The sequence below is a fragment of the Oncorhynchus kisutch genome, unplaced genomic scaffold (assembly GCF_002021735.2).
Source record: "Oncorhynchus kisutch isolate 150728-3 unplaced genomic scaffold, Okis_V2 scaffold3965, whole genome shotgun sequence".
Lineage (NCBI taxonomy): Eukaryota > Metazoa > Chordata > Actinopteri > Salmoniformes > Salmonidae > Oncorhynchus > Oncorhynchus kisutch.
In genome coordinates this window covers 176,419-203,406 of record NW_022265910.1, presented here as the reverse complement: position 1 = coordinate 203,406, position 26,988 = coordinate 176,419, and the positions used below count along the sequence as shown (strand labels likewise).

At 48.8% G+C, this 26,988-nt stretch overlaps 1 protein-coding gene and 1 long non-coding RNA gene across 2 annotated transcripts; one reads left to right on the top strand and one right to left on the bottom strand.

Annotated features, from left to right (window-relative positions):
* Positions 1 to 1,144: 1,144 nt before the first annotated feature.
* On the top strand, positions 1,145 to 20,414 carry LOC116372534 (5,6-dihydroxyindole-2-carboxylic acid oxidase-like). Its single transcript, XM_031821358.1, has 9 exons — positions 1,145 to 1,250; positions 11,370 to 11,728; positions 12,697 to 12,805; positions 13,228 to 13,441; positions 14,128 to 14,332; positions 17,089 to 17,256; positions 19,310 to 19,489; positions 19,622 to 19,768; positions 20,095 to 20,414. The coding sequence occupies exons 1-9, from the start codon at positions 1,237 to 1,239 to the stop codon at positions 20,292 to 20,294; spliced, it is 1,596 nt and encodes a 531-aa protein (XP_031677218.1). The 5' UTR covers positions 1,145 to 1,236; the 3' UTR covers positions 20,295 to 20,414.
* On the bottom strand, positions 11,615 to 25,890 carry LOC116372536 (uncharacterized). Its single transcript, XR_004209146.1, has 3 exons — positions 25,799 to 25,890; positions 19,372 to 19,505; positions 11,615 to 11,722 (listed from the first exon to the last, which is right to left on the bottom strand). It is a non-coding gene; the product is annotated as an uncharacterized LOC116372536 (long non-coding RNA).
* Positions 25,891 to 26,988: the final 1,098 nt, after the last annotated feature.

Genomic DNA, 26,988 nt, shown 5'->3' with positions numbered 1-26,988 from the left:
CTCCCTCCCCTGTTCCTGTGTCCCTCTCCCCCCCTTCTCTAATCCAGAACAAATTGAAGAAAGCCTACAGTATTATATAGAGCCCTTATTGCATGGAACTTCCTTCCATCTCATATCGCTGAAATAAACAACAAACCTGGTTTCAGAAAACAGATAAAGCACCTAGCACCTAGATAGGTAGTGTGTATTGATATGTGGTGTGTATTGATATGTAGTGTGTATTGATAGGTAATGTGTATTGATATGTAGTGTGTATTGATAGGTAGTGTGTATTGATAGGTAGTGTGTATTGATATGTAGTGTGTATTGATATGTAGTGTATATTGATATGTAGTGTGTATTGATATGTAGTGTGTATTGATATGTAATGTGTATTGATAGGTAGTGTGTATTGATAGGTAGTGTGTATTGATATGTAGTGTGTATTGATAGGTAGTGTGTATTGATATGTAATGTGTATTGATAGGTAGTGTGTATTGATATGTAGTGTGTATTGATAGGTAGTGTGTATTGATAGGTAGTGTGTATTGATATGTAGTGTGTATTGATCTGTAATGTCTATTGATCTGTAATGTGTATTGATATGTAATGTGTATTGATAGGTAGTGTGTATTGATATGTAGTGTGTATTGATATGTAATGTCTATTGATCTGTAATGTCTATTGATCTGTAATGTCTATTGATCTGTAATGTCTATTGATAGTGGTGGCTACGGGTGCCTTTTTAAATATATTTATTTAAATGTATTTCTGTCCTTCATCTGTTCTTGTCTATTGATGTTCTGTATTGGGTTAAGGTTCGTGTTTTGTGTGGAACGCCAGGAAGCTGCTTTAGAAACAGCTCATGGGGATCCTAATCAAATACCACAATACCAAACTACAGCCTTTCTGACGGCCATTTTGTTGATTGACGTAAAATCATCTTCTGAGGTATGGGCCGTCCTGGGGTATTTCCTCAGGGTGGGGGGGGTGGGGGGGGGGGTTCCATGGTAGTAGGATCTCGGTCCGTGTGTGAGTGAACTCCCAGATTGGCCTCCAGCTGGGTTGGGTTGAATCACGAGGTTTGTTTGTGTGTGTGTGTGTGTGTGTGTGTGTGTGTGTGTGTGTGGAGCTCAGGGAGGAAAGGCCTAGTCATGCGGCAGAGTGTGTGTGTGTGAGCAGTAGGCTATATGAGAGAGAAGGGGCCAATGGGCCGTCCCTAGTGGGTGATCAGTTGGACTGAGACAGAGGAACAGCATGCACTACCACAGGTAGGATACAACAACAGGTAGGATACAACAACAGGTAGAATACAACAACAGGTAGGATACAACAACAGGTAGGATACAACAACAGGTAGGATACAACAACAGGTAGGATACAACAACAGGTAGGATACAACAACAGGTAGGAGACAACAACAGGTAGGATACAACAACAGGTAGGATACAACAACAGGTAGGAGACAGCAACAGGTAGGATACAACAACAGGTAGGATACAACAACAGGTAGGAGACAGCAACAGGTAGGATACAACAACAGGTAGGAGACAGCAACAGGTAGGAGACAGCAACAGGTAGGAGACAGCAACAGGTAGGAGACAGCAACAGGTAGGAAACAACAACAGGTAGGCACTACCACAGGTAGGAGACAGCAACAGGTAGGAGACAGCAACAGGTAGGAGACAGCGACAGGTAGGAGACAACAACAGGTAGGAGACAGCAACAGGTAGGAGACAGCAACAGGTAGGAGACAGCAACAGGTAGGAGACAGCAACAGGTAGGAGACAGCAACAGGTAGGAGACAGCAACAGGTAGGAGACAGCAACAGGTAGGAGACAACAACAGGTAGGAGACAACAACAGGTTAGTTGTTAATTAATTCATCTATTTAACTCATTTATTGACTTACCATCATTGATTTTGTATGATCTGTATATTTGTATCTTATTGATATGTCACTACGATACAGGGGCGGCAGGTAGCCTAGTGGTTAGAGGGGCGGCAGGTAGCCTAGTGGTTAGAGGGGCGGCAGGTAGCCTAGTGGTTAGAGGGGCGGCAGGTAGCCTAGTGGTTAGAGGGGGCGGCAGGTAGCCTAGTGGTTAGAGGGGCGGCAGGTAGCCTAGTGGTTAGAGGGGCGGCAGGTAGCCTAGTGGTTAGAGGGGCGGCAGGTAGCCTAGTGGTTAGAGGGGAGGCAGGTAGCCTAGTGGTTAGAGGGGCGGCAGGTAGCCTAGTGGTTAGAGGGGCGGCAGGTAGCCTAGTGGTTAGAGGGGCGGCAGGTAGCCTAGTGGTTAGAGGGGCGGCAGGTAGCCTAGTGGATAGAGGGGCGGCAGGTAGCCTAGTGGTTAGAGGGGCGGCAGGTAGCCTAGTGGTTAGAGGGGCGGCAGGTAGCCTAGTGGTTAGAGGGGCGGCAGGTAGCCTAGTGGTTAGAGGGGCGGCAGGTAGCCTAGTGGTTAGAGGGGCGGCAGGTAGCCTAGTGGTTAGAGGGGCGGCAGGTAGCCTAGTGGTTAGAGGGGCGGCAGGTAGCCTAGTGGTTAGAGGGGCGGCAGGTAGCCTAGTGGTTAGAGGGGCGGCAGGTAGCCTAGTGGTTAGAGGGGCGGCAGGTAGCCTAGTGGTTAGAGGGGAGGCAGGTAGCCTAGTGGTTAGAGGGGCGGCAGGTAGCCTAGTGGTTAGAGGGGCGGCAGGTAGCCTAGTGGTTAGAGGGGCGGCAGGTAGCCTAGTGGTTAGAGGGGCGGCAGGTAGCCTAGTGATTAGAGGGGCGGCAGGTAGCCTAGTGGATAGAGGGGCGGCAGGTAGCCTAGTGGTTAGAGGGGGCGGCAGGTAGCCTAGTGGTTAGAGGGGCGGCAGGTAGCCTAGTGGTTAGAGGGGCGGCAGGTAGCCTAGTGGTTAGAGGGGCGGCAGGTAGCCTAGTGGTTAGAGGGGCGGCAGGTAGCCTAGTGGTTAGAGGGGCGGCAGGTAGCCTAGTGGTTAGAGGGGCGGCAGGTAGCCTAGTGGTTAGAGGGGCGGCAGGTAGCCTAGTGGTTAGAGGGGCGGCAGGTAGCCTAGTGGTTAGAGGGGCGGCAGGTAGCCTAGTGGTTAGAGGGGCGGCAGGTAGCCTAGTAGTTAGAGGGGTGGCAGGTAGCCTAGTGGTTAGAGGGGCGGCAGGTAGCCTAGTAGCCTAGTGGATAGAGGGGCGGCAGGTAGCCTAGTAGCCTAGTGGATAGAGGGTCGGCAGGTAGCCTAGTGGTTAGAGGGGCGGCAGGTAGCCTAGTGGATAGAGGGGCGGCAGGTAGCCTAGTAGCCTAGTGGTTAGAGGGGCGGCAGGTAGCCTAGTGGTTAGAGGGGCGGCAGGTAGCCTAGTAGCCTAGTGGTTAGAGGGGCGGCAGGTAGCCTAGTGGTTAGAGGGGCGGCAGGTAGCCTAGTAGCCTAGTGGTTAGAGGGGCGGCAGGTAGCCTAGTAGCCTAGTGGTTAGAGTGGCGGCAGGTAGCCTAGTGGTTAGAGGGGCGGCAGGTAGCCTAGTGGTTAGAGGGGCGGCAGGTAGCCTAGTAGCCTAGTGGTTAGAGCATTGGACTAGTAACCAGAAGGTTGCTAGATCAAATCCCCGAGCTGACTAGGTAAATCTCTGTCGTTCTGCTCCTGAACAAAGCAGTTAACCCACTGTTCCTAGTCTGTGTGTTCTTTACTGACTTGCCTAGCTAACTAATGAAACACAGCGACAGGCTTGATAAGGAATTATATACTGATATTTATTTTATGGGTCTATAGACATTTAAATTGTCTGGTATTATATGGGAGAACAACAGATCGCTGGTTTATTTATAGTAGGCTACAAAGACAGCGGATTGAGTTTATGGGTGAAGGAGATTCTCCTTCGTCAGACAGCTGGACCTAGTTTCCATTCTGTGAAACATCACTGAGAGAAACTGAGAATCTTATTGGCGGTGGGATTTTAAAACATTTAAAAAAACTTTATTGAACAAGTCAGTTAAGAACAAATGATTATTTATATTGACGGTTTACAAAACCCAGACGACGCTGGATCTCACTATGGGACTCTAATACAGCCTGGATTTGAACCAGGGTCTGTAGTGACGCCTGTAGCACTGAGATGCAGTGTGTCAGACCGCTGAACCAGGGTCTGTAGTGACGCCTGTAGCACTGAGATGCAGTGTCTTAGACCGCTGTGATACAGACTGGATTTGAACCAGGGTCTGTAGTGACGCCTGTAGCACTGAGATGCAGTGTCTCAGACCGCTGTGATACAGTCTGGATTTGAACCAGGGTCTGTAGTGACACCTCTACTACTGAGATGCAGTGTCTCAGACCGCTGTGATACAGTCTGGATTTGAACCAGGGTCTGTAGTGACGCCTGTAGCACTGAGATGCAGTGTGTCAGACCGCTGTGATACAGACTGGATTTGAACCAGGGTCTGTAGTGACGCCTGTAGCACTGAGATGCAGTGTGTCAGACCGCTGAACCAGGGTCTGTAGTGACGCCTGTAGCACTGAGATGCAGTGTCTTAGACCGCTGTGATACAGACTGGATTTGAACCAGGGTCTGTAGTGACGCCTGTAGCACTGAGATGCAGTGTGTCAGACCGCTGAACCAGGGTCTGTAGTGACGCCTGTAGCACTGAGATGCAGTGTCTCAGACCGCTGTGATACAGACTGGATTTGAACCAGGGTCTGTAGTGACGCCTGTAGCACTGAGATGCAGTGTCTTAGACCGCTGTGATACAGACTGGATTTGAACCAGGGTCTGTAGTGACGCCTGTAGCACTGAGATGCAGTGTGTCAGACCGCTGAACCAGGGTCTGTAGTGATGCCTGTAGCACTGAGATGCAGTGTCTCAGACCGCTGTGATACAGCCTGGATTTGAACCAGGGTCTGTAGTGACGCCTGTAGCACTGAGATGCAGTGTCTCAGACCGCTGTGATACAGACTGGATTTGAACCAGGGTCTGTAGTGACACCTCTACTACTGAGATGCAGTGTCTTAGACCGCTGTGATACAGTCTGGATTTGAACCAGGGTCTGTAGTGACGCCTCTACTACTGAGATGCAGTGTCTCAGACCGCTGTGATACAGCCTGGATATGAACCAGGGTCTGTAGTGACGCCTGTAGCACTGAGATGCAGTGTCTCAGACCGCTGTGATACAGCCTGGATTTGAACCAGGGTCTGTAGTGACGCCTGTAGCACTGAGATGCAGTGTCTCAGACCGCTGTGATACAGCCTGGATTTGAACCAGGGTCTGTAGTGACGCCTCTACTACTGAGATGCAGTGTCTCAGACCGCTGTGATACATTCTGGATTTGAACCAGGGTCTGTAGTGACGCCTCTACTACTGAGATGCAGTGTCTCAGACCGCTGTGATACAGTCTGGATTTGAACCAGGGTCTGTAGTGACGCCTCTACTACTGAGATGCAGTGTCTCAGACCGCTGTGATACAGCCTGGATATGAACCAGGGTCTGTAGTGACGCCTGTAGCACTGAGATGCAGTGTCTTAGACCGCTGTGATACAGCCTGGATTTGAACCAGGGTCTGTAGTGACGCCTGTAGCACTGAGATGCAGTGTCTCAGACCGCTGTGATACAGCCTGGATTTGAACCAGGGTCTGTAGTGACGCCTGTAGCACTGAGATGCAGTGTCTCAGACCGCTGTGATATAGCCTGGATTTGAACCAGGGTCTGTAGTGATGCCTGTAGCACTGAGTTGCAGTGTCTCAGACCGCTGTGATACAGCCCGGATATGAACCAGGGTCTGTAGTGACGCCTGTAGCACTGAGATGCAGTGTCTCAGACCGCTGTGATATAGCCTGGATTTGAACCAGGGTCTGTAGTGATGCCTGTAGCACTGAGATGCAGTGTCTTAGACCGCTGTGATATAGACTGGATTTGAACCAGGGTCTGTAGTGACGCCTGTAGCACTGAGATGCAGTGTCTTAGACCGCTGTGATATAGACTGGATTTGAACCAGGGTCTGTAGTGACGCCTGTAGCACTGAGATGCAGTGTCTTAGACCGCTGTGATATAGACTGGATTTGAACCAGGGTCTGTAGTGACGCCTCTACTACTGAGATGCAGTGTCTCAGACCGCTGTGATATAGTCTGGATTTGAACCAGGGTCTGTAGTGACGCCTCTACTACTGAGATGCAGTGTCTCAGACCGCTGTGATACAGTCTGGATTTGAACCAGGGTGTCTGTAGTGACACTATGTTTACATACTCATCTCATATGTATATACTGTACTCGATACCATCTACTGTATCTTGCCTATGCCGCTCTGTACCATCACTCATTCATATATCTTTATGTACATATTCTTTATCCCTTTACACTTGTGTGTATAAGGTCATTGTTGTGAAATTGTTAGGTTAGATTACTTGTTAGATATTACTGCATGGTCGGAACTAGAAGCACAAGCATTTCGCTACACTCGCATTAACATCTGCTAACCATGTGTAAGTGACATTAAAATTTGATTTGATTTGACGCCTGTAGCATTGAGATGCAGTGTCTTAGACCGCTGTGATACAGCCTGGATTTGAACCAGGGTCTGTAGTGACGCCTGTAGCACTGAGATGCAGTGTCTTAGACCTCTGTGATACAGCCTGGATTTGAACCAGGGTCTGTAGTGACGCCTGTAGCACTGAGATGCAGTGTGTCAGACCGCTGAACCAGGGTCTGTAGTGATGCCTGTAGCACTGAGTTGCAGTGTCTCAGACCGCTGTGATACAGCCTGGATATGAACCAGGGTCTGTAGTGACGCCTGTAGCACTGAGATGCAGTGTCTCAGACCGCTGTGATATAGCCTGGATTTGAACCAGGGTCTGTAGTGATGCCTGTAGCACTGAGATGCAGTGTCTTAGACCGCTGTGATATAGACTGGATTTGAACCAGGGTCTGTAGTGACGCCTGTAGCACTGAGATGCAGTGTCTTAGACCGCTGTGATATAGACTGGATTTGAACCAGGGTCTGTAGTGACGCCTGTAGCACTGAGATGCAGTGTCTTAGACCGCTGTGATATAGTCTGGATTTGAACCAGGGTCTGTAGTGACGCCTCTACTACTGAGATGCAGTGTCTCAGACCGCTGTGATACAGTCTGGATTTGAACCAGGGTGTCTGTAGTGACACTATGTTTACATACTCATCTCATATGTATATACTGTACTCGATACCATCTACTGTATCTTGCCTATGCTGCTCTGTACCATCACTCATTCATATATCTTTATGTACATATTCTTTATCCCCTTACACTGTGTATAAGACAGTAGTTTTGGAATTGTTAGTTAGATTACTTGTTGGTTATTACTGCATTGTCGGAACTAGAAGCACAAGCATTTCGCTACACTCGCATTAACATCTGCTAACCATGTGTATGTGACAAATAAAATTTGATTTGATTTGACGCCTGTAGCATTGAGATGCAGTGTCTTAGACCGCTGTGATACAGCCTGGATTTGAACCAGGGTCTGTAGTGACGCCTGTAGCACTGAGATGCAGTGTCTTAGACCTCTGTGATACAGCCTGGATTTGAACCAGGGTCTGTAGTGACGCCTGTAGCACTGAGATGCAGTGTCTTAGACCGCTGTGATATAGACTGGATTTGAACCAGGGTCTGTAGTGACGCCTGTAGCACTGAGATGCAGTGTCTTAGACCGCTGTGATATAGACTGGATTTGAACCAGGGTCTGTAGTGACGCCTGTAGCACTGAGATGCAGTGTCTCAGACCACTGTGATACAGCCTGGATTTGAACCAGGGTCTGTAGTGACGCCTGTAGCACTGAGATGCAGTGTCTCATACCACTGTGATACAGCCTGGATTTGAACCAGGGTCTGTAGTGACGCCTGTAGCACTGAGATGCAGTGTGTCAGACCGCTGAACCAGGGTCTGTAGTGACGCCTGTAGCACTGAGATGCAGTGTCTCAGACCGCTGTGATACAGCCTGGATTTGAACCAGGGTCTGTAGTGACGCCTGTAGCACTGAGATGCAGTGTCTCAGACCGCTGTGATACAGTCTGGATTTGAACCAGGGTCTGTAGTGACGCCTCTAGCACTGAGATGCAGTGTCTTAGACCGCTGTGATACAGCCTGGATTTGAACCAGGGTCTGTAGTGACGCCTGTAGCACTGAGATGCAGTGTCTCAGACCGCTGTGCCACTCGTGATAAACAGTTGTGGAACCAAGCTCACGTATGATTTGTCTCTCTTAGTTGGAGGAGAGATTTGTGTGTCGCACAACCACCCACAGAATCACAACACAGCCGTCAATCTGTCTAATCCTCTCTGTTATCTAGTTGCTTTTTTACATGTTTATGTGATTGTGGTTTTTTTTGGGGGGGGGGGGGGGGGGGTGTAAACAGGGTCCTTGCAAATCCTAGAACACTTTTGATAATGGTTTAGAAAGTAGAACTTGTTCGTTGTCTTTGGCTCGATAAGTTATTCGGAGGGAAAGGGAATTATTGGGAATCATAAAGGGAATTATAACAAAGGGAATGGTTAATTTCAGAGATAAAAGGGATGTGCTGAAGCTGGCATACGTTTGGGCAAGAAAACATCTCCAATCCTTTGTGATAATCTGATATCTGATGAGTGTGGAGTCTGAGGCTGAGCTGGGCTTGGCACTCAAAAATGGACCAGCCTTTGTTTCAACTCTCTAACTACATATCTCTCTCTGTGTCTCTCTCTCTCTCAATGCAAATCAATTCAAGGGGCTTTATTGGCATGGGAAACATGTGTTAACATTGCCAAAGCAAGTGAGGTAGATAATATATAAAGTGAAGTAAACAATAAAAATTAACAGTAAACATTACACATACAGAAGTTTCAAAACAGTAAAGACATTACAAATGTCATATTATATATATATACAGTGTTGTAACAATGTACAAATGGCTAAAGGACACAAGATAAAATAAATAAGCATAAATATGGGTTGTATTTACAATGGTGTTACAGCCTCACACTGAGATGCAGTGTCTCAGACCACTGTGATACAGCCTGGATTTGAACCAGGGTCTGTAGTGACGCCTCTAGTACTGAGATGCAGTGTCTCAGACCGCTGTGATACAGCCTGGATTTGAACCAGGGTCTGTAGTGACGCCTCTACTACTGAGATGCAGTGTCTCAGACCGCTGTGATACAGCCTGGATTTGAACCAGGGTCTGTAGTGACGCCTGTAGCACTGAGATGCAGTGTCTCAGACCGCTGTGATACAGTCTGGATTTGAACCAGGGTCTGTAGTGACGCCTGTAGCATCTTGCTGCTGTGATGCACACTGTGGAATTTCACCCAGTAGATATGGGAGTTTATCAAATTCGGGTTTGTTTTGGAATTCTTTGTGGATCTGTGTAATCTGAGGGAAATATGTCTCTCTAATATGGTCATACATTGGGCAGGAGGTTAGGAAGTGCAGCTCAGTTTCCAACTCATTTTGTGGGCAGTGAGCACATAGCCTGTCTTCTCTTGAGAGCCATGTCTGTCTACGGCAGCCTTTCTCAATAGCAAGGCTATACTCACTGAGTCTGTACATAGTCAAAGCTTTCCTTAATTTTGGGTCAGTCACAGTGGTCAGGTATTCTGCCGCTGTGTACTCTCTGTGTAGGGCCAAATAGCATTCTAGTTTGCTCTGTTTTTTTGTAAATTCTTTCCAATGTGTCAAGTAATTATCTTTTTGTTTTCTCATGATTTGGTTGGGTCTAATTGTGCTGCTGTCCTGGGGCTCTGTGGGGTGTGTTTGTGAACAGAGCCCCAGGACCAGCTTGCTTAGGAGACTCTTATCCAGGTTCATCTCTCTGTAGGTGAGGGCTTTGTTATGGAAGGTTTGGGAATCGCTTCATTTTAAGTGGTCGTAGAATTTAAGGTCACTTTTCTGGATTTTGATAATTAGTGGGTATCGGCCTAATTCTGCTCTGCATGCATTATTTGGTGTTTTACGTTGTACATGGGGGAAATTTTTGCAGAATTCTGCATGCAGTCTCAGTTTCAGGGCAGCTCTCGGCAGGGTAGCCTAGTGGTTAGAGCGTTGGATTAATAACTGAAAAGTTGCAAGATCGAATCTCCGAGCTGACAAGGTAAAAATCTGTTGTCCTGAACAAGGCAGTTAACCCACTGTTCCTAGGCCGTCATTGAAAATAAGAATTTGTTCTTAACTGACTTGCCTAGTTAAATAAAAATAAAAATATATATTTGGTGTTTGTGAATCGCTTCCTTTTAGGTGGTTGTAGAATTTAACAGCTCTTTTCTGGATTTTGATAATTAGTGGGTATCGGCCTAATTCTGCTCTGCATGCATTATTTGGTGTTCTACGTTGTACACGGAGGATATTTTTGCATAATTCTGCGTGCAGAGTCTCAATTTGGTGTTTGTCCCATTTTGTGAAGTCTTGGTTGGTGAGCAGGACCCCAGACCCCACAACCATAAAGGGCAATGGGTTCTATAACTGATTCAAGTATTTTTAGCCAGATCCCCCCCCCCCCCCCCAAAAACACTTGTTTGTGTACATGGATTTTATAATGTCGTATGTTTTACCCCCAACACCACTTTCCATCAGTTTGTATAGCAGACCCTCAGGCCAGATTGAGTCAAAGGCTTTTTTGAAATCAACAAAGCATGAGAAGACTTGCCTTTGTTTTGGTTTGTTTGTTTGTCAATTAGGGTGTGCAGGGTGAATACATGGTCTGTTGTACGGTCATTAGGGTGTGCAGGGTGAATACATGGTCTGTTGTACGGTCATTAGGGTGTGCAGGGTGAATACATGGTCTGTTGTACGGTCATTAGGGTGTGCAGGGTGAATACATGGTCTGTTGTACGGTAATTTGGTTAAAAGCCAATTTGACATTTGCTCAGTACATTGTTTTCATTGAGGAAATGTACGAGTCTGCTGTTAATAATAATGCAGAGGATTTTTCCAAGGTTGCTGTTGATGCATATCCCTGTTGACGCTCTCCTCTCTCTCTGCTCTCTGCTCTCCTCTGTCTCTCACTTCCTCTCTCTCTCTCTCTGCTCTCCTCTGTCTCTCACTTCCTCTCTCTCTCTGCTCTGCTCTCCTCTCTCTCTCTCTGTCTCTCACTTCCTCTCTCTGCTCTGCTCTCCTCTGTCTCTCACTTCCTCTCTCTCCATCTCTGCTCTGCTCTCCTCTGTCTCTCACTTCCTCCCTCTCTCTCTCTGCTCTGCTCTCCTCTGTCTCTCACTTCCTCTCTCTCCATCTCTCAATTCAATTCAAGGGCATGGAAACATATGTTTACATTGCCAAAGAAAGTGAAGAATATAATAAACAAAAGTGAAATAAACAATAAACGTTTAGAGTAAACATTACACTCATAGAAGTTCCAAAAGAATAAAGACAAATGTCATATTACGTAGATATACAGAGTTGTAATGATCTCTCTCTCCCTGCTCCAGTATGTGTTGTCTGGGTCTCCTGGTGGTGGTGGCTCTGACCCCGTGGACCCTGGCACAGTTCCCCAGAGAATGTGTCACCTCAGCGGGGCTACGGAGCGGCCAGTGCTGCCCCTCTCCCACTGGAGCCCTGGACGACGAGTGTGGTTCTGCCACAGCGAGGGGTCAGTGTGTGGCCGTAGCTGCCGACAGCCACCGCCACGGCCCCCAGTACCCACATGACGGCCGGGACGACCGGGAACGCTGGCCGTTAAGGTTCTTTAACCGGACGTGCCGGTGTAACGGGAGCTTTGCGGGGTATAACTGTGGCCGGTGCCGGTATGGACTCACCGGACCGAACTGTGATCAGAGGATATCTGTGGGTAAGAGAGAGGGAGGTGGATTTATTTATCTGATTGGATATAGTCTCTTTCTTCACTCTCGTTCCTACTTCCTTCAAAATAAAATAGATAATAAATATATTTATTCTCCATCCTCCATCCTCCCTCCCTCCTCCCATCCATCCATCCTCCCCACCTCCATCCATCCACCCTCCCTCCCTCCCTCCATCCATCCATCCATCCATTCCTCCCTCCCTCCCTCCCTCCATCCTCCCTCCCTCCCTCCATCCTCCCCTCTTCCTCCCTCCCTCCATCCATCCTCCCTCCTGCTGCTTCCCTCCCTCCCTCCATCCTCCCTGCGTCCCTCCCTCCCTCCATCCTCCCACCCTCACTCCATCCCTCCTCCCTCCCTCCTTCCCTCCCTCGTCCCTCCCTCCCTCCCTCCATCCATCCTCCCTCCCTGCTTCCCTCCCTCCCTCCCTCCATCTTCCATCCTCCCTCCCTCCCTCCCTCCCTCCCTCCCTCCCTCCCTCCCTCCCTCCCTCCCTCCATCCTGCCTCCCTCCTCCCTCCATCCATCCTCCCCGCTTCCCTCCCTCCCTCCCTCCATCGTCCCTCCCTCCTCCCTCCCTCCATCCATCCTCCCTCCCTCCCCCCTGCTTCCCTCCCTCCCTCCAACCTACCTGCTTCCCTCCCTCCCTCCTCCCTTCATCCATCCTCCCTCCCTCCTCCCTGCTTCCCTCCCTCCCTCCCTCCCCCCTGCTTCCCTCCCTCCCTCCAACCTACCTGCTTCCCTCCCTCCCTCCTCCCTCCCTCCTCCCTCCCTCCCTCCTCCCTGCTTCCCTCCCTCCATCCTCCCTCCCTGCTTCCCCCCTCCCTCCATCCATCCTGCCTCCTCCCTGATTCCCTCCCTCCCTGCTTCCCTCCCTGCTTCCCTCCCTGCTTCCCTCCCTCCCTCTCTCCATCCTCCCTCCATCCTCCCTGCCTCCCTCCATCCCTCTCTCTCTCCAGTCAGGAGGAATGTGATGCAGATGAGTTCAGCAGAGAAGCAGGCGTTTGTGAACTCTCTGGACCAGGCCAAGAGGACCGTCCACCCTGACCTGGTCATCTGCACACGACGGTAACCAGTTTGATGGTGCTGTGATCTTATCTTAATGATCGCAGATCGATTGCTTCGATCTGATTGTGCATCGGAACCAAATAACTGAAACTTCATCACCATTCAACATTCATCTGTTTAGATCAAATATAATCTCATTCGTTGGAGAATTGGAGGCTAGAGTTTAGAGAATTGGAGGCTGTAGGTTAGAGAATTGGAGGCTAGAGGTTAGAGAATTGGAGGCTGTAGGTAACAGATTGGAGGCGAAAGGTATGAGAATTGGAGGCTAGAGGTTAGAGAATTGGAGGCTAGAGGTTAGAGAATTGGAGGCTATAGAGGTTATAGATTTAGAGGCTAGAGATTAGAGAATTGGGTGGGAGCTTGGTTGTGCATTAAACTCCACTTTGCCACATTGTCATTGATAAATCCTCACCTCTCTACAGTTACCAGGAAGTGTACGGTCCGGACGGTAACACCCCTCAGTTTGACAACGTCACCATCTATAACTACTTTGTGTGGACACACTACTACTCTGTCAGCAAGACCTACATGGGGGCGGGGCAGGCTAGCTTTGGGGGTGTGGACTTTTCTCACGAAGGCCCGGGATTCGTCACCTGGCACAGGTTCCATCTGCTGCAGCTGGAGAGAGATATGCAGGTGAGTGAGAGAAGGGGGTACAAAGTGTATGTGTGTGTGTGTAAGAAAAGCGAGAGAGTGTGTGTGTGTGTGTGTGTGTGTGTGTGTGAGAGAGAGAGAAAAGAAAGAGAGAGTGTGTGTGCGTGTGTGTGTGTGTGTGAGAGAAAAGAAAGAGAGAGAGTGTGTGTGTGTGTGTGTGTGTGTGTGTGTGTGTGTGTGTGTGTGTGAGAGAGAGAGAAAAGAAAGAGAGAGAGTGTGTGTGTGTGTGTGTGTGTGTGTGTGTGTGTGTGTGTGTGTGTGTGTGCTCAATATTGTCGTATATTCAAACATTGTAAAACACTCTCTCGACCAATCAGAATCGAGTATCTCGCCACCCCCTTAATCTCTCCATCTCCTCAATCTCTCCATCTCTCCACCCCCTCAATCTCTCCATCTCCTCAATCTCTCCACCCCCTTAATCTCTCCATCTCCTCAATCTCTCCATCTCTCCACCCCCTCAATCTCTCCACCCCCTTAATCTCTCCATCTCTCCATCCTCTCAATCTCTCCATCTCTCCCTCTCCATCTCTCCATCTCTCCATCCCCTCAATCTCTCCATCTCTCCATCTCTCCATCCTCTCCATCTCTCCATCTCTCCATCCCTCAATCTCTCCATCCTCTCCATCCCTCCATCCTCTCCATCCCCTCCATCTCTCCATCCTCTCCAGGACATGTTGGGTGATGCCACCTTTGCCCTCCCCTACTGGAACTTTGCCATCGGCGGCAGTGAGTGTGAGGTGTGTACTGACGACCTCCTAGGAGCCAGGTCTGTCTTCGATATGAACAGCCTCAGCCCCAACTCTGTCTTCTCCCAGTGGAGGGTGATCTGTGAGAGTGTAGAGGACTACGACACTCTAGGAACCATCTGTAACAGTGAGCATTATATGTCCTAACACCTTGTCAACACTACGACACTCTGGGAACAATCTGTAACACCTTGTAAACACTACGACACTCTGGGAACCATCTGTAACAGTGATGACTAACCCTTTTTACTAACCCTGTGCTTGGTGACTGAGCATGCTTTTCTAGTCCAGCTCTAGGCTAAATCTGATGCAGGGTAACTGACAGTAACTAACCCCAGACTGATCTGGGGCAGGGAAACTGACAGTAACTAACCCCAGACTGATCTGGGGCAGGGAAACTGACAGTAACTAACCCCAGACTGATCTCGGGCAGGGGAACTGACCGTAACTAACTCCAGACTGATCTGGGGCAGGGAAACTGACAGTAACACACCCCAGACTGATCTGGGCAGGGAAACTGACAGTAACTAACCCCAAACTGATCTGGGGCAGGGAAACTGACAGTAACTAACCCCAGACTGATCTGGGGCAGGGAAACTGACAGTAACTAACCCCAGACTGATCTGGGGCAGGGAAACTGACAGTAACACACCCCAGACTGATCTGGGGCAGGGAAACTGACAGTAGCTAACCCCAGACTGATCTGGGGCAGGGAAACTGACAGTAGCTAACCCCAGACTGATCTGGGGCAGGGAAACTGACAGTAACTAACCCCAGACTGATCTGGGACAGGGAAACTGACAGTAACTAACCCCAAACTGATCTGAGGCAGGGAAACTGACAGTAACTAACCCCAGACTGATCTGGGGCAGGGAAACTGACAGTAACTAACCCCAGACTGATCTGGGGCAGGGAAACTGACAGTAACTAACACCAGACTGATCTCGGGCAGGGAAACTGACCGTAACTAACCCCAGACTGATCTGGGGCAGGGAAACTGACAGTAACACACCCCAGACTGATCTGGGGCAGGGAAACTGACAGTAACTAACCCCAAACTGATCTGGGGCAGGGAAACTGACAGTAACTAACCCCAGACTGATCTGGGGCAGGGAAACTGACAGTAACTAACCCCAGACTGATCTGGGGCAGGGAAACTGACAGTAACACACCCCAGACTGATCTGGGGCAGGGAAACTGACAGTAGCTAACCCCAGACTGATCTGGGGCAGGGAAACTGACAGTAGCTAACCCCAGACTGATCTGGGGCAGGGAAACTGACAGTAACTAACCCCAGACTGATCTGGGACAGGGAAACTGACAGTAACTAACCCCAAACTGATCTGGGGCAGGGAAACTGACAGTAACTAACCCCAGACTGATCTGGGGCAGGGAAACTGACAGTAACTAACCCCAGACTGATCTGGGGCAGGGAAACTGACAGTAACACACCCCAGACTGATCTGGGGCAGGGAAACTGACAGTAGCTAACCCCAGACTGATCTGGGGCAGGGAAACTGACAGTAGCTAACCCCAGACTGATCTGGGGCAGGGAAACTGACAGTAACTAACCCCAGACTGATCTGGGACAGGGAAACTGACAGTAACTAAGCCCAGACTGATCTGGGGCAGGGAAACTGACAGTAACTCACCCCAGACTGATCTGGGGCAGGGAAACTGACAGTAACTAACCCAAGACTGATCTGGGGCAGGGAAACTGACGGTAACTAGCCCCAGACTGATCTGGGGCAGGGAAACTGACAGTAGCACACCCCAGACTGATCTGGGGCAGGGAAACTGACAGTAACTCACCCCAGACTGTGCCACTCTGGATAGAGGGAACCATCTGTAACAGTGATTTTGGTTGGACCTGTTAGAAGTAGTGCTGACGTGTGATTTCTCTGGGCTTTGGAAGGAATTATAACTAAGACACAATGAACAACAGGGTTCTGAAGGTCTGGACTAAGGATTCAGTAGTATAATCTACATTCACATGACTCCAGATTAGGAGATTAGTCTGGTTGGTATGTGTAATCTGGCCCACTCACTTCCTCCCTACTTTCGTCTCAGTAAATGTCCTACAATTTCCTAGAGATTCAAAATTGCATCGATTGGGGAGAATTGAGTTAGAATTGTGACCTGACAGAAGATGAGAGAAGTGAGGGTGTGTGACCTGCTCAGTGATATCTAGTAGCTTTCCAGTCTGTCTCCAAGCTGATCCTCTTTACCTCAGTACACAGGGAACAACACATTATGGTCATGTGACTTCCTAATATGGGCGTTATGAGGCTAAGGAGGAAGAAGTCTGCCAGTCTACTGGTTCTCTTTGATCAGGTGGAATTACACTCAAACGGACAGATAGACAGCACACAGCTATGCACTATAGAGGGAATGGTGCCCTTGGGTACCCATAGAGTTCTGTCAACAGAAGTGCACTACACTGTGAATAGGGTGCCATTTGTGATTCATCGATGTTAAATGTGGACGTTGACCATCTCTAAGTTAAGTTTTTGACATGTCAACCCTCTGTGCCCTATAAATTCAGAGACCTATGACCCCTAACCCGTATTGATTCAGAGACCTGTGACGCCTAAAGACTAACCTATGACCCCTATAGATTTGGAAACCTGTGACCCCTAACCTATGACCCCTGTAGATTCAGAGACCTGTGATGCCTAAACCCTAACCTATGACCCTATAGATTCAAAGACCTGTGACCCCTAAACCCTAACCTATGACCCTATAGATTCAGAGACCTGTGATGCCTAACCCCTAACCTATGACCCTATAGATTCAGAGACCTGTGAATGCCTAACACCTAACCTTTGACCCCTATAGATTCAGAGACCTGTGACCCATAACCCCTAACCTATGACCCTATAGATTCAGAGACCAGTCCCATCAGGAGGAACCCAGCCGGTAACATGGCGCGACCCATGGTGCAGAGGCTGCCTGAACCCCAGGATGTAGTGGACTGTCTGGACCTGAAAACCTTCGATACCCCACCTTACTACTCCACCTCTTCAGAGAGCTTCAGGAACACCGTAGAGGGTGAGGGAACACGGTAGAGGGTGAGGATTCAGGAACACGGTAGAGGGTGAGGATTCAGGAACACGGTAGAGGGTGAGGATTCAGGAACACGGTAGAGGGTGAGGGAACACGGTAGAGGGTGAGGATTCAGGAACACGGTAGAGGGTGAGGGAACACGGTAGAGGGTGAGGATTCAGGAACACGGTAGAGGGTGAGGGAACACGGTAGAGGGTGAGGATTCAGGAACACCGTAGAGGGTAAGGATTCAGGAACGCAGTAGAGGGTGAGGATTCAGGAACACAGTAGAGGGTGAGGATTCAGGAACACAGTAGAGGGTGAGGGAACACGGTAGAGGGTGAGGATTCAGGAACACGGTAGAGGGTGAGGATTCAGGAACACGGTAGAGGGTGAGGATTCAGGAACACGGTAGAGGGTGAGGATTCAGGAACACGGTAGAGGGTGAGGGAACACGGTAGAGGGTGAGGATTCAGGAACACGGTAGAGGGTGAGGGAACACGGTAGAGGGTGAGGATTCAGGAACACGGTAGAGGGTGAGGATTCAGGAACACGGTAGAGGGTGAGGATTCAGGAACACGGTAGAGGGTGAGGATTCAGGAACACGGTAGAGGGTGAGGATTCAGGAACACGGTAGAGGGTAAGGATTCAGGAACGCAGTAGAGGGTGAGGATTCAGGAACACAGTAGAGGGTAAGGATTCAGGAACACAGTAGAGGGTGAGGATTCAGGAACACAGTAGAGGGTGAGGGAACACCGTAGAGGGTGAGGATTCAGGAACACAGTAGAGGGTGAGGGAACACAGTAGAGGGTGAGGGAACACAGTAGAGGGTGAGGGAACACAGTAGAGGGTGAGGATTCAGGAACACAGTAGAGGGTGAGGGAACACAGTAGAGGGTGAGGGAACACAGTAGAGGGTGAGGGAACACAGTAGAGGGTGAGGGAACACAGTAGAGGGTGAGTATTCAGGAACACAGTAGAGGGTGAGGGAGCACAGTAGAGGGTGAGGGAACACAGTAGAGGGTGAGGGAACACCGTAGAGGGTGAGGGAACACAGTAGAGAGTGAGGGAACACAGTAGAGGGTGAGGGAACACAGTAGAGGGTGAGGGAACACAGTAGAGGATTCAGGAACACAGTAGAGGGTGAGGATTCAGGAACACAGTAGAGGGTGAGGATTCAGGAACACAGTAGAGGGTGAGGGAACACAGTAGAGGGTGAGGGAACACCGTAGAGGGTGAGGATTCAGGAACACAGTAGAGGGTGAGGGAACACAGTAGAGGGTGAGGGAACACAGTAGAGGGTGAGGGAACACAGTAGAGGATTCAGGAACACAGTAGAGGGTGAGGATTCAGGAACACAGTAGAGGGTGAGGGAACACAGTAGAGGATTCAGGAACACAGTAGAGGGTGAGGATTCAGGAACACAGTAGAAGGTGAGGGAACACAGTAGATGGTGAGGATTCAGGAACACAGTAGAGGGTGAGGGAACACAGTAGAGGGTGAGGATTCAGGAACACAGTAGAGGGTGAGGGAACACAGTAGAGGGTGAGGATTCAGGAACACAGTAGAGGGTGAGGGAACACAGTAGAGGGTGAGGGAACTATCCTGACCCACAAGTAACCCTCCTCTCCTCTACCTCCACCCCAAACCTCCTAACCCTCCTCTCCCTCTCTCCTCTCTCCTCTCCTCTCTTCTCTCTCCCCTCTCTCTCTCCTCCCCCTCTCTCTCTCCTCCCCCCCTCTCTCTCTCCTCCCCCTCTCTCTCCTCCCCCTCTCTCTCTCCTCCCCCCCTCTCTCTCTCCTTCTTCTCTTCTCTCTCTCTTCCCTCTCTCTCTCTCCCCTCCCTCTCTCTCTCTCTCTCTCTCTCTCTCTCTCTCTCTCCTCTCCTCCCCTCCCTCTCTCTCTCTCTCTCTCTCTCTGTCTCTCTGTCTCTCTGTCTCTCCTCTCCTCTCCTCTCCTCTCCTCTCCTCTCCTCTCCTCTCCTCTCCTCTCCTCTCCTCTCCCCTCCCCTCCCTCTCTCTCTCTCTCCTCTCCTCCCCCTCTCTCCTCTCCTCCCTCCAGGCTACAGTGCCCCTCAGGGTGGCTATGACCCAGTGGTGCGCAGCCTCCATAACCTGGCTCACCTGTTCCTCAACGGGACAGGAGGGCAGACACACCTGTCCCCTAACGACCCCATCTTTGTCCTGCTCCACACCTTCACTGACGCCATCTTTGATGAGTGGCTGAGCCGACACGCCCCAGGTATAGTATGTCACACCTGCAACCAATCACAGAACACAAACAATTCAGTCAAACAGACCAATGGGGAAAGCGTCTGAAGACCCACACCCAGCCACTGCCAGCTCTCGGCTAAGGTTCATATCGTCCCCCCAGGGGAGGCAGTGTACCCGGAGGAGGATGCTCCTATTGGTCACAACAGACAGTTCAACATGGTTCCCTTCTGGCCACCCGTCACCAACGCTGAGATGTTCGTCACAGCCCCCGAGAACCTGGGATACACCTACGAGGTCACATGGCCCAGTGAGTCACACAGACAGACAGAACATAGGTCACACAGCACAGTGAGTCATACACAGAGACTGTATGACATTTGAACTCTATGGTTATATTCCAAATGGCCCCCTATTCCCTATATAGTGCACTACTTTAGACCAGGGCCCTATTCCCAATCGTGTGGACTACTCACGGAATAGGATACCATTTGGGACGTAACTGTAGTCTAATTGTTAACTGTAATATTGATAACCCTAGCGCAGGGATAGAGCAAAAACCTGCACATTCAGCTGTTCTCATATCTATGTATCTTATTGAGCCAACTGTTGCTTCTCTCTCTTACCCCCGTACAGCTCGCCCCTACACGCTGTCTGAGATCATCACCATAGCGATCATCGCCGCGGTGCTGGTGGCTGCGGTGGTGTCGGGGGTCATGGCGTGTGCCATGCGTGCTCGCTACTTCCGCTCGGCTGAGGGACTGGAGCCGTTGCTAGGGGAGACCTTCCGTCGCTACTCAGACAGACAGACGGACAAGAGCCAGTCTGTCGTGTAGAGATCATGTGTCTCCACCGGCACCCTATTCACTATGTAGTGCACTACTAGTGACCAGAGCCCTATTCCCTATATAGTGCACTACTAGTGACCAGAGCCCTATTCCCTATATAGTGAACTACTAGTGACCAGAGCCCTATTCCCTATGTAGTGAACTACTAGTGACCAGAGCCCTATTCCCTATATAGTGCACTACTAGTGACCAGAGCCCTATTCCCTATATAGTGAACTACTAGTGACCAGAGACCTATTCCCTATATAGCGAACTACTAGTGACCAGAGCCCTATTCCCCATATAGTGCACTACTAGTGACCAGAGCCCTATTCCCTATATAGTGAACTACTAGTGACCAGAGCCCTATTCCCTATGTAGTGCACTACTAGTGACCAGAGCCCTATTCCCCATATAGTGCACTACTAGTGACCAGAGCCCTATTCCCTATATAGTGAACTACTAGTGACCAGAGCCCTATTCCCTATATAGTGAACTACTAGTGACCAGAGCCCTATTCCCTATATAGTGCACTACTTTAGACCAGAGCCCTATTCCCTATATAGTGCACTACTTTAGACCAGAGCCCTATGGCACCCTATTCACTATATATAGTGCACTACTTTAGACCAGAGCCCTATTCCCTATGTAGTGCACTACTTCTGACCAGGGCCCTATTCCCTATATAGTGCACTACTTCTGACCAGAGCCCTATTCCCTATATAGTGCACTACTTCTGGCCAGGGCCCTATTCCCTATGTAGTGCACTACTTTAGGCCGGGGCCCTATTCCCTATGTAGTGCACTACTTTAGGCCAGGGACCATAGCCTATATAATATATTTTTATTTAACCTTTATTTAACTAGGCAAGTCAGTTAAGAACAAATTCTTAATTACAATGCACTGCTTTAGCATACTGGCCCAACACTCTAACCACTAGGCTAATGCACTGCTTTAGCATACTGGCCCAACACTCTAACCACTAGGCTAATGCACTACTTTAGCATACTGGCCCAACACTCTAACCACTAGGCTAATGCACTACTTTAGCATACTGGCCCAACACTCTAACCACTAGGCTAATGCACTACTTTAGCATACTGGCCCAACACTCTAACCACTAGGCTAATGCACTGCTTTAGCATACTGGCCCAACACTCTAACCACTAGGCTAGTGCACTACTTTAGCATACTGGCCCAACACTCTAACCACTAGGCTAGTGCACTACTTTAGCATACTGGCCCAACACTCTAACCACTAGGCTAATGCGCTACTTTAGCATACTGGCCCAACACTCTAACCACTAGGCTAGTGCACTCCTTTAGCATACTGGCCAAACACTCTAACCACTAGGCTAGTGCACTACTTTAGCATACTGGCCCAACACTCTAACCACTAGGCTAGTGCACTACTTTAGCATACGTTCCCTGGTCAGAGGGAATGGTGCCCTTGGTTACCCATAGAGTGCTGGTCAACAGTAGTGCACTATAGAGGGAATGGTGCCCTTGGTTACCCATAGAGTGCTGGTCAACAGTAGTGCACTATAGAGGGAATGGTGCCCTTGGTTACCCATAGAGTGCTGGTCAACAGTAGTGCACTATAGAGGGAATGGTGCCCTGGGTTACCCATAGGGTTCTGGTCAACAGTAGTGCACTATATTTAGGTTAAGGTGCCCTGGGTTACCCATAGAGTTCTGGTTAAAAGTAGTGCACTATATTTAGGTTAGGGTGCCCTGGGTTACCCATAGAGTTCTGGTCAACAGTAGTGCACTATATTTAGGTGAAGGTGCCCTGGGTTACCCATAGGGTTCTGGTCAACAGTAGTGCACTATATTTAGGTTAGGGTGCCCTGGGTTACCCATAGAGTTCTGGTCAACAGTAGTGCACTATAGAGGGAATGGTGCCCTGGGTTACCCATAGAGTTCTGGTCAACAGTAGTGCACTATATTTAGGTTAGGGTGCCCTGGGTTACCCATAGAGTTCTGGTCAACAGTAGTGCACTATATTTAGGTTAGGGTGCCCTGGGTTACCCATAGAGTTCTGGTCAACAGTAGTGCACTATATTTAGGTTAGGGTGCCCTGGGTTACCCATAGAGTTCTGGTCAACAGTAGTGCACTATATTTAGGTGAAGGTGCCCTGGGTTACCCATAGAGTTCTGGTCAACAGTAGTGCACTATATTTAGGTTAGGGTGCCCTGGGTTACCCATAGGGTTCTGGTCAACAGTAGTGCACTATATTTAGGTTAGGGTGCCCTGGGTTACCCATAGGGTCTGGTCAACAGTAGTGCACTATATTTAGGTTAGGGTGCCCTGGGTTACCCATAGAGTTCTGGTCAACAGTAGTGCACTATATTTAGGTTAGGGTGCCCTGGGTTACCCATAGAGTTCTGGTCAACAGTAGTGCACTATATTTAGGTTAGGGTGCCCTGGGTTACCCATAGAGTTCTGGTCAACAGTAGTGCACTATATTTAGGTTAGGGTGCCCTGGGTTACCCATAGGGTCTGGTCAACAGTAGTGCACTATATTTAGGTTAGGGTGCCCTGGGTTACCCATAGAGTTCTGGTCAACAGTAGTGCACTATATTTAGGTTAGGGTGCCCTGGGTTACCCATAGGGTTCTGGTTAACAGTAGTGTACTATATTTAGGTTAGGGTGCCCTGGGTTACCCATAGAGTTCTGGTCAACAGTAGTGCACTATATTTAGGTTAGGGTGCCCTGGGTTACCCATAGAGTTCTGGTCAACAGTAGTGCACTATAGAGGGAATGGTGCCCTGGGTTACCCATAGAGTTCTGGTCAACAGTAGTGCACTATATTTAGGTTAGGGTGCCCTGGGTTACCCATAGAGTTCTGGTCAACAGTAGTGCACTATATTTAGGTTAGGGTGCCCTGGGTTACCCATAGGGTTCTGGTCAACAGTAGTGCACTATATTTAGGTGAAGGTGCCCTGGGTTACCCATAGGGTTCTGGTCAACAGTAGTGCACTATATTTAGGTTAGGGTGCCCTGGGTTACCCATAGAGTTCTGGTCAACAGTAGTGCACTATAGAGGGAATGGTGCCCTGGGTTACCCATAGAGTTCTGGTCAACAGTAGTGCACTATATTTAGGTTAGGGTGCCCTGGGTTACCCATAGAGTTCTGGTCAACAGTAGTGTACTATAGAGGGAATGGTGCCCTGGGTTACCCATAGAGTTCTGGTCAACAGTAGTGCACTATATTTAGGTTAGGGTGCCCTGGGTTACCCATAGAGTTCTGGTCAACAGTAGTGCACTATATTTAGGTTAGGGTGCCCTGGGTTACCCATAGAGTTCTGGTCAACAGTAGTGCACTATATTTAGGTTAGGGTGCCCTGGGTTACCCATAGAGTTCTGGTCAACAGTAGTGCACTATATTTAGGTTAGGGTGCCCTGGGTTACCCATAGGGTCTGGTCAACAGTAGTGCACTATATTTAGGTTAGGGTGCCCTGGGTTACCCATAGAGTTCTGGTCAACAGTAGTGCACTATATTTAGGTGAGGGTGCCCTGGGTTACCCATAGAGTTCTGGTCAACAGTAGTGCACTATATTTAGGTGAGGGTGCCCTGGGTTACCCATAGAGTTCTGGTCAACAGTAGTGCACTATATTTAGGTTAGGGTGCCCTGGGTTACCCATAGGGTCTGGTCAACAGTAGTGCACTATATTTAGGTTAGGGTGCCCTGGGTTACCCATAGAGTTCTGGTCAACAGTAGTGCACTATATTTAGGTGAGGGTGCCCTGGGTTACCCATAGAGTTCTGGTCAACAGTAGTGCACTATATTTAGGTTAGGGTGCCCTGGGTTACCCATAGAGTTCTGGTCAACAGTAGTGCACTATATTTAGGTTAGGGTGCCCTGGGTTACCCATAGAGTTCTGGTCAACAGTAGTGCACTATATTTAGGTTAGGGTGCTATTAAACCAGAACCCTGTTTATAGTTTATGCTGTTTGTATTTCTTCTCCCTCCTTTAATAAAGTTGTACTGGTTTTGAAAACCGGTGTCCCGAGCGGCTTGGTCTGTGTTTTCATAACATTCACTACCCTTTGGCCCGTTTCCACGGAGACTGAGACCCTGAGGGGTTTTGTGGATATGGGCCTCTGACTACTACTGTAGTCAGCAGTTCCTTCATAACAGTGTATGGGGCGCCCTCTGGTGGAGAATATACTGTCCTACGCTTCACAACACCACCCATCAGACAGGCATACTGTCCTACGCTTCAGAACACAACACCGCCCACCAGAGACATACTGTCCTACGCTTCACAACACAACACCACCCATCAGACAGGCATACTGTCCTACGCTTCAGAACACAACACCGCCCACCAGAGACATACTGTCCTACGCTTCACAACACAACACCACCCATCAGACAGGCATACTGTCCTACGCTTCACAACACAACACCACCCATCAGACAGGCATACTGTCCTACACTTCACAGCACCACCCATCAGACAGACATACTGTCCTACACTTCACAGCACCACCCATCAGACAGGCATACTGTCCTGCACTTCACAACACCACCCATCAGACAGACATACTGTCCTACGCTTCACAACACCCATCAGACAGACATACTGTCCTACACTTCACAGCACCACCCATCAGACAGACATACTGTCCTACACTTCACAGCACCACCCATCAGACAGACATACTGTCCTACACTTCACAACACAACACCACCCATCAGACAGACATACTGTCCTACACTTCACACCACCACCCATCAGACAGGTATACTGTCCTACACTTCACAGCACCACCCATCAGACAGGCATACTGTCCTACACTTCACAACACAACACCACCCATCAGACATACTGTCCTACACTTCACACCACCACCCATCAGACAGGCCACAACACCACCCATCAGACAGACATACTGTCCTACATTTCACAGCACCACCCATCAGACAGGCCACAGCACCACCCATCAGACAGACATACTGTCCTACATTTCACAGCACCACCCATCAGACAGACATTGTAGCTGCTAGTCTGAACCCAAGGCACCACATTAACATGCTTTATGTGACAGTAATGGAAGAAAAACTATTCAAATGAAAATTGGCCGCCTGCTAATAAGAAAACTAATATATTCCGGTTGCCAGAGACGATGTGGACCGTAGCCAGTAGGTCTGAAATCACTTACGCATTTAAATTTAGAAAAATGCAAATTCTCCTCTTTTGACAACCCGCTCACGGACTAAAACATTCCCGTCTTAATATAACCTGTCTATTTACAACTTGTAAATGTGTTTTCTTAGGCTACTCTACGTAACATCGCTATTTAGGACTTCCTCGAGCCCAATAGGCTACAATGGGATCTACAGTGACAGTCCAAAGTGCGTTTAGGTTTTTATCATTTTTCTGCATTTGTCACCGTTTCCACATCCTACAATTCAGTAGGAAAACACATACTTGTTATTAACATAGGGGGTCTATATTTATTGTCTATATTTATTGGGACATACATATATTTGCAACTTACTCGTGTTTTGTCGTTGTTTAGCGCGGTCTAACAAACAGTTCAAACTCATGACTATTTCCTGGTTCTGATCAACTGTTTTCCTCGCGCTCAGCCCATAGAGAATGATAGAGGCCTCTAGTAGCCAATAGGAATGTATTAACATAGGCCGCGCCATTGAGGGATTCCACCATTTTAATGTAGTCAACCGGGTGGGACTTTCAACTTCATTGGCTGATCCCTCCTTGTGACCCTGTTGGAGTCATGTCCAATCGAATAAGAAAATGGACTACTTTAAAATTAGAAAAGCCTCAATAGCGTTGCCCATGCTGTCACATATGCCCTAATAGCAGAGATACAAAGACGAGTCCTCTATGTATCTCTATGATTCGGCCAAAGAACGTCGCACGCCACAAGTGCGCACTGTTATTGATTGGTGTGACGCTTATGGGGAAGTCAACTATTTTCCCAATATTCAAATATGTTTATTATTATTATTGTGTGTAATGATATAATATGAATGCTGAAAGGTCCTAAATCTTACTAGAATGTATGCAGATTGTGTCAAATTGAGCAGCGTGTTTAAGCACAATGGTGTTGAGCGGGGTGACTCACCTCTACAGTCAAGTGTTCACACACAGTTGAACACCCACCCCTCGAGCTTTGTGTCAGTCTATGCTTCGTTCCCACAGTTATAGGGCTGGCTGGCTGAATGACGTTAACATGAATTCCTGTGGTTGCCACTGGCCGTCTGGAATTCCTCATATGGAAATGCATCTCCTCCTCTACCACATTTAATGTTTGTTAATGCATTATCTTTATGTTCGCCGATAAATGCATTTCAAAAGTACGTTCAAGTCAGCTGGCATCGAGAGGGAATCGAATGTATCTTTCCATTGGTCGCAGCCAGATCTCTGACGCGTTTATTACACGCGTGGCCTGGAACAGCACAACTTTACGTAACAGTAGTCTATGACGTTATATTACCGTGGACTATTATCAGGTGAAGAGTGTGTATTTCCTATGTAATGGATATTACCATCGGAACGGATCTGAGCGAGATAGAGAGAAAGATGGGTCGGGAGATTCCAGAGAGTCTGTTTCCTTTTACCCCAGATGGAAGGATGATGAAAGACACCACACAGGACTTGGTAGAGACGAGTGGGACTGGTGTTGATGAATAGGTATATGAGAAACGAGACCAAGTCGAGACG

Coding starts and splice junctions, on each gene's coding strand:
- LOC116372534 (XM_031821358.1), top strand. Junction 13,442..14,127: donor AGCTGGAGAGAGATATGCAG/GTGAGTGAGAGA, acceptor CATCCTCTCCAG/GACATGTTGGGTGATGCCAC. Junction 14,333..17,088: donor TCTAGGAACCATCTGTAACA/GTGAGCATTATA, acceptor ATGACCCTATAG/ATTCAGAGACCAGTCCCATC.